The sequence below is a fragment of the Choloepus didactylus genome, chromosome 8 (assembly GCF_015220235.1).
Source record: "Choloepus didactylus isolate mChoDid1 chromosome 8, mChoDid1.pri, whole genome shotgun sequence".
NCBI classification, from domain to species: Eukaryota; Metazoa; Chordata; class Mammalia; order Pilosa; family Megalonychidae; genus Choloepus; species Choloepus didactylus.
Window position 1 is genome coordinate 111,613,674 of NC_051314.1, and position 11,711 is coordinate 111,625,384.

General features: G+C 36.7%; 1 protein-coding gene across 2 annotated transcripts in view; it reads left to right on the top strand.

The window, feature by feature from the left end:
- Positions 1-11,094, top strand: part of GYS2 (glycogen synthase 2) — a 71,120-nt gene extending 60,026 nt beyond the window's left edge. For both annotated transcript variants that reach the window (XM_037846076.1, XM_037846077.1), the window contains 5 exons: positions 1,094-1,220; positions 5,359-5,454; positions 6,678-6,841; positions 8,092-8,172; positions 10,257-11,094. In XM_037846076.1, the coding sequence (XP_037702004.1) occupies positions 1,094-1,220; positions 5,359-5,454; positions 6,678-6,841; positions 8,092-8,172; positions 10,257-10,478 (690 nt within the window). In that variant the 3' untranslated portion in view covers positions 10,479-11,094. The remainder of the gene's footprint in view (positions 1-1,093; positions 1,221-5,358; positions 5,455-6,677; positions 6,842-8,091; positions 8,173-10,256) is intronic.
- The last annotated feature ends 617 nt before the right edge of the window (positions 11,095-11,711 follow it).

Below are 11,711 nucleotides of genomic sequence, written 5' to 3' on the forward strand. Positions count from 1 at the left end.
TTTCTGTAAATATAAAACTGTTATAAAAATAAAGTCTATAAAAATACTCAGGAAAAAAATGTATTATGTCATGTAGCCATTAATGTGAGTGGCAAAAAATTTTTAGGAAATATTTTTCCATCTTTCAAATACCGGTAACCAACTCAGTAAAGAAGTCACTTACATCTTTGACGAACCTGTGAAGTTCTGACAAATGTCTTTGTTATTTCACTTTCTTTTTACTCATTATCAAAGGGATCAACATTTATGTCAGAGCTACATTCATTCATCAATTTTAACCATAAGTTAAGAGCAAAAGAGTTTGACAAAAATCAACAAAGCAATTTTGTTAGAATTAATCAAAGTATTGTATACTTTTTATTATTTGGAAATAGAATGCCACACATTCTATCAATCTGTAAACTTAGGTTTTCATATAAACACTTCGGCTTTTACTCTGAGTGAAATGGGAAGCCACTGGAGGATTTTTGAGCAGGGGAGTCACTTACAATTCTGAAAGATCACTTGGTTGTGAGGTGAGTAGAGACCATAGTGGCACAGAAGCAGGGAGATCAGTTAGGACGCGACGGCTTCCAGGCAAGATGTGGTTGGCTGGGGTGAGGTCTTCTAGTCTGAGCTCATCTAGACAGGACACCTTCCCGTCCCTTTGCAGCTCCTCTCTTGGCTAACTCATGCTGGGGGCATGTGAGAGTGGTGCAGTAAACAGCTCCCCTCTTTCTTGCTCAAGTTAGAAATGAATTGAGAAAAAAGACAAAACTATTAGCAGTTAGAAAACCAAATGTAATCTTTATTACTGATAAAAGCTGAATTGAAAGATGTAGTTTAGCGTGAGCAGGCTAACTCCCTAATCTAGGCCTTGGAAACTGAGGGAAAGTCAAGTCTGAAGAGTTGATACTTACACTTGTGCAAGATCATAAGAGAAAGAGAAAAAAATTCCCAGGCTTTTTTCTTTTTCTTTTCTAATTTTCTTTTTTTTTTCCCCTGACTCTAGAGCAGAAGGATTCTACACTATTGAAATAACCAAATTGTAAGAGTTTTTTTGTTCATTTTGTTCATTTTCTCTTTTATTCTCATGTGAATTTTCCTTTGTTAGGTGATTTTGCACCCAGAGTTCCTGTCTTCCACCAGCCCCTTATTACCCATGGATTATGAAGAGTTTGTCCGAGGCTGTCATCTTGGAGTATTTCCCTCATACTATGAACCCTGGGGTTATACTCCAGGTATGTAACATGCACAGATTGCAGAATGTTTTCAAATTTGTTTGCATTTTATTTTATGTACATGTATCTAATATTCAAAATGGATATGTAGTTTCTATTAAAATTTTGATTTTGAAGTTTGTTTTAAAAATGATTTGGGTTGGCTCTGTCTAGGGGCCAATTTCATGCCTTGTAGATACTTACGTAAGTGTAAGGACAAAGATTATGTAATATACCAGGGTCTGGTTAGGCATATTTTGGTGGGTATCTGAGTTATCTCATTGCATTCCCAAGAAAAGGAATGTTTTATAAAGATTATGTGCTATTTAGTTATTTCTACTAGTCCAATACTATCATATGAAGGAGAGAATAATATGGAAATAATGGTCCAACAATATTGTTCTCTAAAACTTATTGCAGAAGATACTTTTACAAAAAATTGATCTTTAATTTTTAATAGGTTATATATTCACATAGCTAAAAAAAAAACAAATAGTATAAAAAGGTAGAGTGATCACACCCTTGTCCCTCTAAAAAGGGGATATTTATAGGAAAAAAAATAGCAATTTGGTGTGTAGTAATTGTGACCCATTACATTGCTCCATCCGGAATCTCCCCTCTTCCCTTTTGTTCTTCTGATGGCACACTCTCAGATCTACTAGCTACTTTTCTTCTCTGACCCCAACTAGCATAGTTGCTATTAGCATCAAGAGGGATCAATCTTTATTTGTACTGAAATGCCTAATTTTTAACAAATAAATCCTTTAAATACTAATGTAAAGAATATAGTAATGACTTTTCCATCTTTTACTGGTAATCAGAGATGCTCCTCCCTGGTTCAGATACAGTTCTATTTATGTATTTCAAAGAAAATGTTCAGAAAACATTTTGTACTAATAGAGAATGAATTTGGCCTTCTGCATCTCAATGTCATCATTGATATAAAGCCCATATTAGGGTATAGCAGGGGCCAAGGTTAGGTGGATCATAGGCTGAATTACAAAAAGGAAGAACTTTTCCAGTCTTTGCTTTGCAATCCCCAGATTTATTTTTTTCAATTCAATTTTATTGAGATATATTCACACACCATGCAGTTACAAAGCGTACATTCAGTTGTTCACAATACCATTATATAATTGTGTGTTCATCACCAAAATCAATCTCTGAACATTTTCATTACCACACACACACACAAATAATAAGAATAAAAATTAAAGTGAAAAAGAACAATTAAAGTAAAAACACTGGGTGCCTTTTTTTTTTTTTCCCCCATTTTCCTACTCATCCATCCATACACTGGACAAAGGGGAGTGTGGTCCATATGACTTTCCCAATCACGTTGTCCCTCCTCATAAGCTACATTTTTATACAATCATCTTCAAGATTCAAGGGTTCTGGGTTGTAATTTGATAGTTTCAGGTGTTTACTGCAAGCTATTCCAGTTCACTAGAACCTAAAAAGGGTTATGTATATTGTGTGTAAGAGTGCCCAACAGAGTGACCTCTCAGCTCCTTTTGGATTCTCTCAGCAACTGAAGCTTATTTCATTTCCTTTCACATCCCCCTTTTGGTCAAGAAGATGTTCTCCATCCCACGATGCCAGGTCTAGATTCCTCCCCAGGAGTCATATTCCACATTGCCAGGAGATTTACTCCCCTGGCAATCTCCAGATTTAAATAGAGAATGTAAAATTGTATAGAAACTGGAACTTGTAATATTTACAACAGGAGTAGTACTGAGAGACCTGCATAACATCCAAGTCTGTTGTTCTAGGTTCCATCAAGAATAATATATCAGCATCTATAAAGATATTAAAAGTTCTTGGGATGGTAGAACATCCTTGTGAATGTGATTAAGGCCCCTGAATTATATGCTTGGGAGTGGCTGAGATGAGAAATTGTATGTTGTATATATGTTTCCACAATTTAAAAGAGAGAGAGACTAAAGAGACAATGACAATTAAAGGCAATACATGTTCCTGGATTGAATCTAGTAATAAAGGAGAAACTACACAAAAGGACATTATTGGTACAGTTGAAACAATTGGACTATATACTATATGTTTTATATCAATGTTAAATTTCTTGAACTTGATAATTGCATTTAATGTAATTATATAAGTGAATACCTTGTTCTTAGGAAATACATGGAAGTGTTAAATGGTAAAGGAGCATGATCTATGCAATCTACTCTCAAATGTTTAGAAAACAGGTAGATGATAGAAAAATGATACAACAAATGTAGCAAAATGTTAAACATTGGTAAATCTGGGTATCTGGGTAGGGGGTATATCAGAGTACTCTGTATTATTTTTGTAACTTTCCTGTAAGTTTGAAATTCTTTCAAAATAAAAAGTTAAAAAATATTCTTGGTGGGGTAAACAAAGGATTACTAGTTCTTGTAACATGACACAGAAATGTTATCTATCTGACTCCTCTGGCTACTCGCGTAGCTCTAAAAATTGCTATTGATGTCAGTTCCACTTTTGTGAAGGTTGCATCTTCTTACTTATGAAATGTCTGTATGAATACCTTAAATTGTTTTTAATAGAATATCTGTCTTTTTGAGATACATAAAAAACATAGTTTTCACTAATGAACTTACTAGTTTCCTATGACCTTTATTCCTATTATTTCTAATAAGTAGCAAAATCAACTATTGGAACTTTCAAGGACAGAGGAGCATAAAACCTAGTGCATGAGTGACTGGGGGACTATGGGAAGTGATTTATCTAACAACAGGCCTTTGACCAAAAATGTCATTTTACAGGGCAAAATTAAACTTTATCCAACATGGCAGGGGAGGTATATCCAGTGTTCTAAAATAAAGGCCAGAGAAGATGTATAAAAAGATGAGTTGATGAGAAAAGGAGTTTGAGGATTACTCCATAGTGAATGAGTCATTTCTGTTTTAGATTAACTGAAGGGAGTTGATCACACCTACCTAACTTTCTGTAATTATGGAAATAATGAGACAGCTTGTGGTATATGATTGGCATTATCATACTAGAGAACTCAAAATTTTTTTTTAGAATAATCTTTTTATGTGACAGTGCATGTAGCTTCCCTCAGAAAGTGGCCATTAAAGCCTGTGTTTTGTGTTCTGAGAAAATACAATGAATATAAACACTTCTTCCATTAGATTCATTTAATGAACATTTACTGAGCTCAAATCAGTACCTAGCATTTTTCTAATGGGTGTATTAAGGAGTATTTAATTAAAAAGATAAGGATCTGTGCACTTCTGTGAAACTGTAGGCAAAATTGTGCATACATGTGTATGAGAATTTTTCTGGGGACAAGTTACACAGTTTTCATCAGTTTCTTAAAGGGCTTGGTCATCCCCACTGTACTTCCTACTCCCCAACCCCTGCCCCCCCAAAAAAAATATTATAATAATAGGAGAACCACTGCTTGCTGGGCATAGAACTAAGCCAAGAGGAAATTCTTGCAGAGTGTAATTCACAGAAAATGGAGAGATCATTTTTTCACCCATCTCCACCCCCAAATTGAGAATAATTCCATATTCAAATATAAAGTTCTTGTTAAAAATGCAGACAGGCTTGAGAGTGGTAACTTAAAAGACATATTAGGTATTTTCTGGAAAACAGGTTTTGACTAAAAGGGGAGGGAGGACTGAAAGAGACCATGAGTTCACCGAGTACCTAAGAAAGTGGAAAGGATTTCTGGCAAGGGAGATTTATGTGAAGGGAGAAGGGGATCATGTCTAAAACATATTTTACCTACTTCATAAGCTTTCCAAGAACTTAAAGACACAGGCTTTGAATGCTGCAAAAACAAAAGCACCTGCAGTTAGAGAGAACAGAGTAGTGGTTATAAGCAAGAGCTCTGGAGCTGGGGCCCCTGGCTTCGAATCCTAGCCCTACCCCTTCCCTGGCTTTGTGAAGTTGGGCAAGTTATTTAAGTTCTCTGGGCCTCACTGTCTTCACCTATAAAATGAGGATAATGATAGCTCCACTTCATAGAGTTGTCAAGAAGATTAAATGAGTTAATACATGTAAAATGCTTAGTAGAGTGCCTGGCACACAAAGTTAACACGCTATTACTAGGTAATTATTATTTGGGCTTTATTTTCCTCTGTGTGTATAAGAGGATATAGAGCTGGCCTGAAGCCATGTCTTTGTCTATGTTTTCTGGCAGCTGAATGCACTGTGATGGGGATCCCCAGTGTGACAACTAACCTCTCTGGCTTCGGCTGTTTTATGCAGGAGCACGTGGCTGATCCTGCTGCATATGGTGAGGTTTTTCATCATTAACCCAGCCCTGGGAGAAAAGACCTTTAATAAACCAAACAGAGAGCCTTTAGAGAGGCCGACTCTAAAGCTATCCTGATAATTAAACTAATATTTATACTTCTTGTTTAGTTAAAGGTAGGTTTAATTATGTGGTCCATAGATAAGAATGCTGTAAACATTGAACATGTAGCCCAAAAGCCAAACTAGAAAAAGAGTGATAAATGTGGACAATACTTTGTCCTGATACCTTTTTTTTTTAATTGTTTCTACTGCCTAGAAGTGATTTTACAATAACCAGAATCTTAGAGTATGTATATTGCTCAGTGGTATTGTTTTACAAGTCCATGCCAAATGAGCAAAACTCACTGAAATTGTTGAAAATGGTAGGAGAATTTGCATGTCACCATCTGTATGTCCTCGTCCTGGAGCAAGGCAAGTTAGAATGGGATAGATTCTCTACCTTCATGTTGCTAATTCCCTGGGGTCTTTTACAGAGGTCTCCTCAGGCTGGAACTGTGGTTCTCAGCCATGGCTGCAGAGTGAAAGCACTGGGGAGTTAAAAAGCAGATACCCAGGTCCAACCCTGAGAGATTCTGAGTAATGAGCAGCTCCACTGGGAATCACTGATCTAGGGAATCCTATCTTGCTATGGTTTTTCAGCAAGACCCACTTTGTTGGCTGCGTGTTTGTGACAGCCGTAAGCCGTTGAAGGAGATCACAGAGAAAACAAAGTCTCAGAAGGGAAAAGATAAAGCAGAGGCAGTATGGGAGTCAGGGAGTGGATACTGTAAATGGTCTACGATAGACCAAAGAGATAATGAGGAATAAGGGAAGAAATGTTTTAAGATTAGCCCTACTGATTGCATAAAAGAATGTTCTTGTTCATGGGAAATGTATATGTGAATTATATTGTTTGTTCAAGGATGTGTGCAGCCTGCTCTCATATGTTCAGAAGACAGAGCAATAGATGATGGATGATAGGTAGGGAGGGAGGGAGGGAAGGGGCGAGGGAGAGAAAGAAAGAAATGGTGGTGTGACAGGTGTTAAAGTTGGTGGATCGGGGTATCAGGGGAGGGGGATCAGGGTATGCTGGAGTTCTGTGTATGGGGTTTGTATTGTTTTTGCAACTGTTCCTGTAAGTTTGAATTTATTTCAAAATAAAATTAAAAAAAAAAAAAAGATTAGGCCTACTTTTACCTGTGCTTTGGCTTTTGTGCCCTTCAGGTATTTACGTTGTTGACAGGCGGTTCCGCTCTCCAGAAGATTCTTGCAACCAGCTGACTCAGTTTCTCTATGCATTTTGCAAACAGTCACGCCGCCAAAGAATTATCCAGAGGAACCGAACTGAGAGGCTCTCAGATCTTCTGGATTGGAGATACTTAGGCAGAGTAAGCAAGTTTGTTATTATCAGAAAGGACCACTTAAAAAATCCCCCTGGAATATAAAAGTGTTGATTCCAGCCATAATCTGTAAAGTCAATTCAATATCATAATTGTTAAACTCTCAGTGATGTTTTCATGTTCTTTGTTAATAAGACTTTGCAAAGTCTTAAATCCAATCCTTCACATATAGTTTGCCTCCATGGCAATAAGTCCATCAAGGTTTGTGCTAATCTTACTAGTTATTCTATCACCAAGGTTTAATGTGATGCATTACAAGTATGCATAACTGTTTGATGAAGATGAGAAAAACATTAAGAGAAAAGTCCTTACTTTGCTTCACTCCAAAGAGATAATGTGATCATATTCATCAACTACAGTGGGGAGCAGGAACAATATTGCTTTTCAAAACGACAAGTACAGGAAGTGCCTTCTTGTATATACACGATAAGTGTACAGACACCCTGATGTTCACATATCTTAACACTGGATGATTTAATAAAAAATAAATTGACTTCACCTTCTTATAATGAATCTATTTACGTTGATAAACTCTCCTGACAAATGCTGCTGTTTGCTGGGCAACTATACACACCAATGCCAGAGCTCACTACAACCCTTAGTGAGTAATCTTACTATCTCCACTTTATAATGGGGGTAGAAAGGCCCTTAGAAGTTACATTTCCTACCTCAGGTCAGAAGCAGAATTTAAATCCAGTTTGTCTGACTATTCAGGCCCCATCTTTTTGCCACACCATACCAACTCTCTGAAGAATGAAATCAGTGTTTTCAGCTGCTCAATTAGAGCTCAGTTTAGAGCTTAGGATGGCCACTAGGGTTTTCCCCCCAACTTTTTGTAGTATTTCTTTTCTTATGCTTTTAAAAATAATGTATAACTAGTCTATAAACCAAGATTTGCTTTGATTTTCAAACCTAGGGTGAGTATATTCTGTCATTTTAAAAAAATCGTAAGTAGGAGAATAAAGTTTATATAATTATATATAAATTATGTATAGGCTGGAGCTGTGGTTCTCAGCCATGGCTCCTCTGAGTTCATATGTAATTTATCAGCCAGGGGTCACTTTTACTATAAACAATTTTGCCTAATAACACAACTGACATTCTACCCAAATCAGATTTCCAGAGGAAAAGAGTTAGAAAGTTAACCAAAGTTCTTATTTGTTCCTAAATATATATTACTTGGTTATTGATCTGTCTAAATCTTGTTTTTTAACCTGTGAATTGGCTTTCTATCACAGTATTACCAGCATGCCAGGCACCTGACATTAAGCAGAGCTTTTCCAGATCAATTCCAAGTGGAACCCATGTCACCACCAACGGTAAATATTTTATGTATTGTTTATTTGTTTTGAAATCCAAGTTTCTTATTTATGATCACTTCTAACAATACCTTTTAAAACTATTATATTTTTTCATAGTTTCAAAGCAAAGAACAGAGGAACTGATAAGTCAGACCATCTGAAAGCCCTAGATTTGGAGTTCACCTTATGTATAGGACAAATAGACAGTAGGCTTAATCTTGTCATTGGAGAAGTACCTCCATACAAAAACTCTCTCTGCCTTACTGCTTGAAAACTTTCTATTAGACATCCATTCTTTTGGAAATTGTTCAAACATAAACTGGGCTCCCCTAGCAGGAAGTGAATTTGCCATCCAAGAAAGAATTTAAATATAGGGTGACCATTTGGCAAGAATAATTCAAACACCAGAGGAGTTGGAGTAGATGAGAGTTTATGCTCCATTCTGCACTGCCACCAGGGGATCTTCTTCTAAGGCCCAACTAGATGTTTAGAGTCGTGAGACTACCATTGGCCACATTTGTTGTCAGATTCATGTAGCGGTCTATAAAACAGGAAACAGCTTGCAAGGAAGGCAGCATCAGGTATTTCTCTTCCGTGGGAGGAGTCCTTGCAGTAGTCTACACAACTGTCAAGGAGCTAATCTTCTTTGCCTCTCTGGACCCTTAACCTGGTGGTTCATGTGAAAAAAAGACGAAATCCATCCCACTGGGAATGGCTCCACCTTGGTGTGGAAGCTCCATAGCCATGGGAGCCAAAAACCAGCTATAAATCTCTGTAGACAAACTTTCATGTTCTCTGCAGACAAACTTTCATGTTCTCTGCAAAGAATACACCAATTACAAGTGCTTCACATTCAGGGATGCCCCAAAGTTATGCATCCCCACCAAGTTTTTATAGATCCTCTGAGTTCATATGTAATTTACCAGCCAGGGATTACTTTTACTATGAACAATTTTGTCTAATAACACAAATGACATTCTACCTACATCAGATTTCCAGGGAAAGGGTTTGAAAGTTAACCAAAGGTCATATTTGTTCCTAAAGAATGAGGAAGGGTTTTCTTAACACTTCATCGATAAATTCCAACTCCTGTATTTATGATTTTACCATTTAGAGAGTTAAATTCATAGCTCATTTAGAGGCACTCTGATGATAATTCAGCTATATCCATCTATTTATCCAGCTATTAAACTAATATGTATTGAGTATCTATTCTCAGCTAGGTCCTAAGTGCAGAAATCAGCTGTTTTTTATATTATTCTCAGGAAAAATATCTGAAGCTTTAAATGACTGTACATACATGACATAATGATAATATATACAAATAACTGAAAAGCAGAGCAATATATGCTACAACATTTTTGTTAGAGGGCAGGGATCATATTATTCATCTTTGTTGCCTCAGTGTCATTATGGTGCCTGAAACATAGCTTGTGGTCAGTAGGTGTTTATTAGAATAAATAAGTGATGTCAGTGAATCTCAGAAGGGCAATCATTAAAACCTAGTGATATTTGCTCAACAACTGCAATAACAGCAACTGATGGAATTTCAGGGTCAACTAAGTGGCTTGACTTCCATGATTCTCTCTAGTAGAAGCTTTCTGTGGGGTGTTCAGGGTGTCCCTGTCCTGAAATTTTATTGCACAAATCTTGAGGATGAGATCATGACTGGCAATATCAGCAATGTGTCACGGCTGCTGAGATCAAAAGTTCTGGAATCATCATGGCCTTGGCACAAATCTTGGCTCTGCCCCATGAATGCTGTGTGACATTGGTCAAGTTGTTTGACCCTTCTGAGCTTCAATTATTCTTTTGTAGAATGGAAAGAACAAATTTATCAAAGTGTTGTTGCAAAGATTAAATAAGACTATATGTATATATCACCTAGCACATATTAATGCTTGATACAGGATAGTTGTATATTTAGTGAATCTCTCTTGAGTTTGGTGGTACCAGAATCAAAATAACTCAAAGTTAAGGCATCTGAAGTGACCAAAAAAGATATCTAACTATGTTCTTTATTAAATGTGCATTCATAGTATTGACATTATTGAAAAACAAGAAGTTGTCATAATGTTTATGTCTTCCTGTATCTTTCACAGACAGAAGGATTTAAATATCCAAGACCTTCGTCAGTACCACCTTCTCCTTCAGGGTCTCAGGCATCCAGTCCTCAGAGCAGTGATGTGGATGATGAAGACGAGGATGAGCGCTATGATGAGGAAGAGGAGGCCGAAAGAGACCGGTTAAATATCAAGTCACCACTTTCTCTGGGTCATGTTCCTCATGGGAAGAAAAAGTTGCATGGTGAATACAAAAACTGAATTCCTCACTTACTGAACAGAGCTAGTTTAGTAGGGACAGAATTAGAATGATTAAAGGAGTGTCAATGCCGAAATTTTCGTTTTCTTATTCTAAGTATTGCAATGGATGAGTTGGGCCTAAAAAGTGGAAGCAATTAAGTGAATGTCATTTTGGTAAATCTTAAAATAAAATCCAAGTTAGTTTCCCCAACTCCTCTTTCCTCGGGAAATTTAGGCTTGAGAGTTTTAATTAAAGGAGGGAAGACTGGAAGTATTTTTAAAATGGCTAGTTTAAGCAGTAAGAACTTGTCTTTTACTATTTTTTACTTTTAAATTGTCATCATTGCCTAGTATTTATATAGCTTCTGTACCCTGCCAAACAAGTCTCCCTTTTCTCCCTATGGATCCTGATCTTAACCAAGATTGTGCACTGCGTACTTTTTAAAAGTAACTAGGTCTTTATGATTATTTGCTGTGCCCATGAGTCGGAATCAGAAATTTGTATCTAGCTTTGCAGAGAATCAAAATTCAAGGAAAATAGCTATCCAGATCCTGATGCATATTTATAATGTCACTTCTGAAATCTAGAATTCATGTTCAAATTAACAATAAAAAGATGTTACCAGTCCAACTCTAACAATTTTCCTATTGTTTAAAATGGAAAGCCTTTCTCAAAAATTTGGTCAGTTTTCCATAGATGAGAATATAAAATGGTACAAGTGCTATTCTTTTAGTTCTCCAGGATAAAGGGGAACTGGAAGAGGAGCTGGTCAAGTCTACTTGGGGAGACAAAGAGACTTCATAGGGTAAGCCCAAATTTATATGAAGTAACATGGGTGATATAAATGCCCACTTCACATGCTGGCTATGAGAATTAAATCAAATTAGAAATGAACTCTTCCTTAAGGAATTTATAGGTTACCTTCTTTATTGATCAGGGTTCTCCAGAGCAACAGAACTGACAGCATATATATGTATGCAATATTATAAGATTTATTTTAGGAACTGGCTCACAAGACTGTGGGAACTGGTCAAGTCCGAATTCTGTAGGGCAGGGCACAAGTTGGGAACTACAGTGAAGATTTTGATGAATTATCTAGGAGAAGCTGGCTGGCTAAAGTAGAGATAGAAATTCTTCTTTCTGACTTCTGAAATCATCAGTTCTCCCTTTAAGACCTTCAACTGAGTGGATGAGACTTCTCTCATTGCTGAAGGCAAATCTCCTTTGTTGATGGTAGATGTAACCAGCCATAG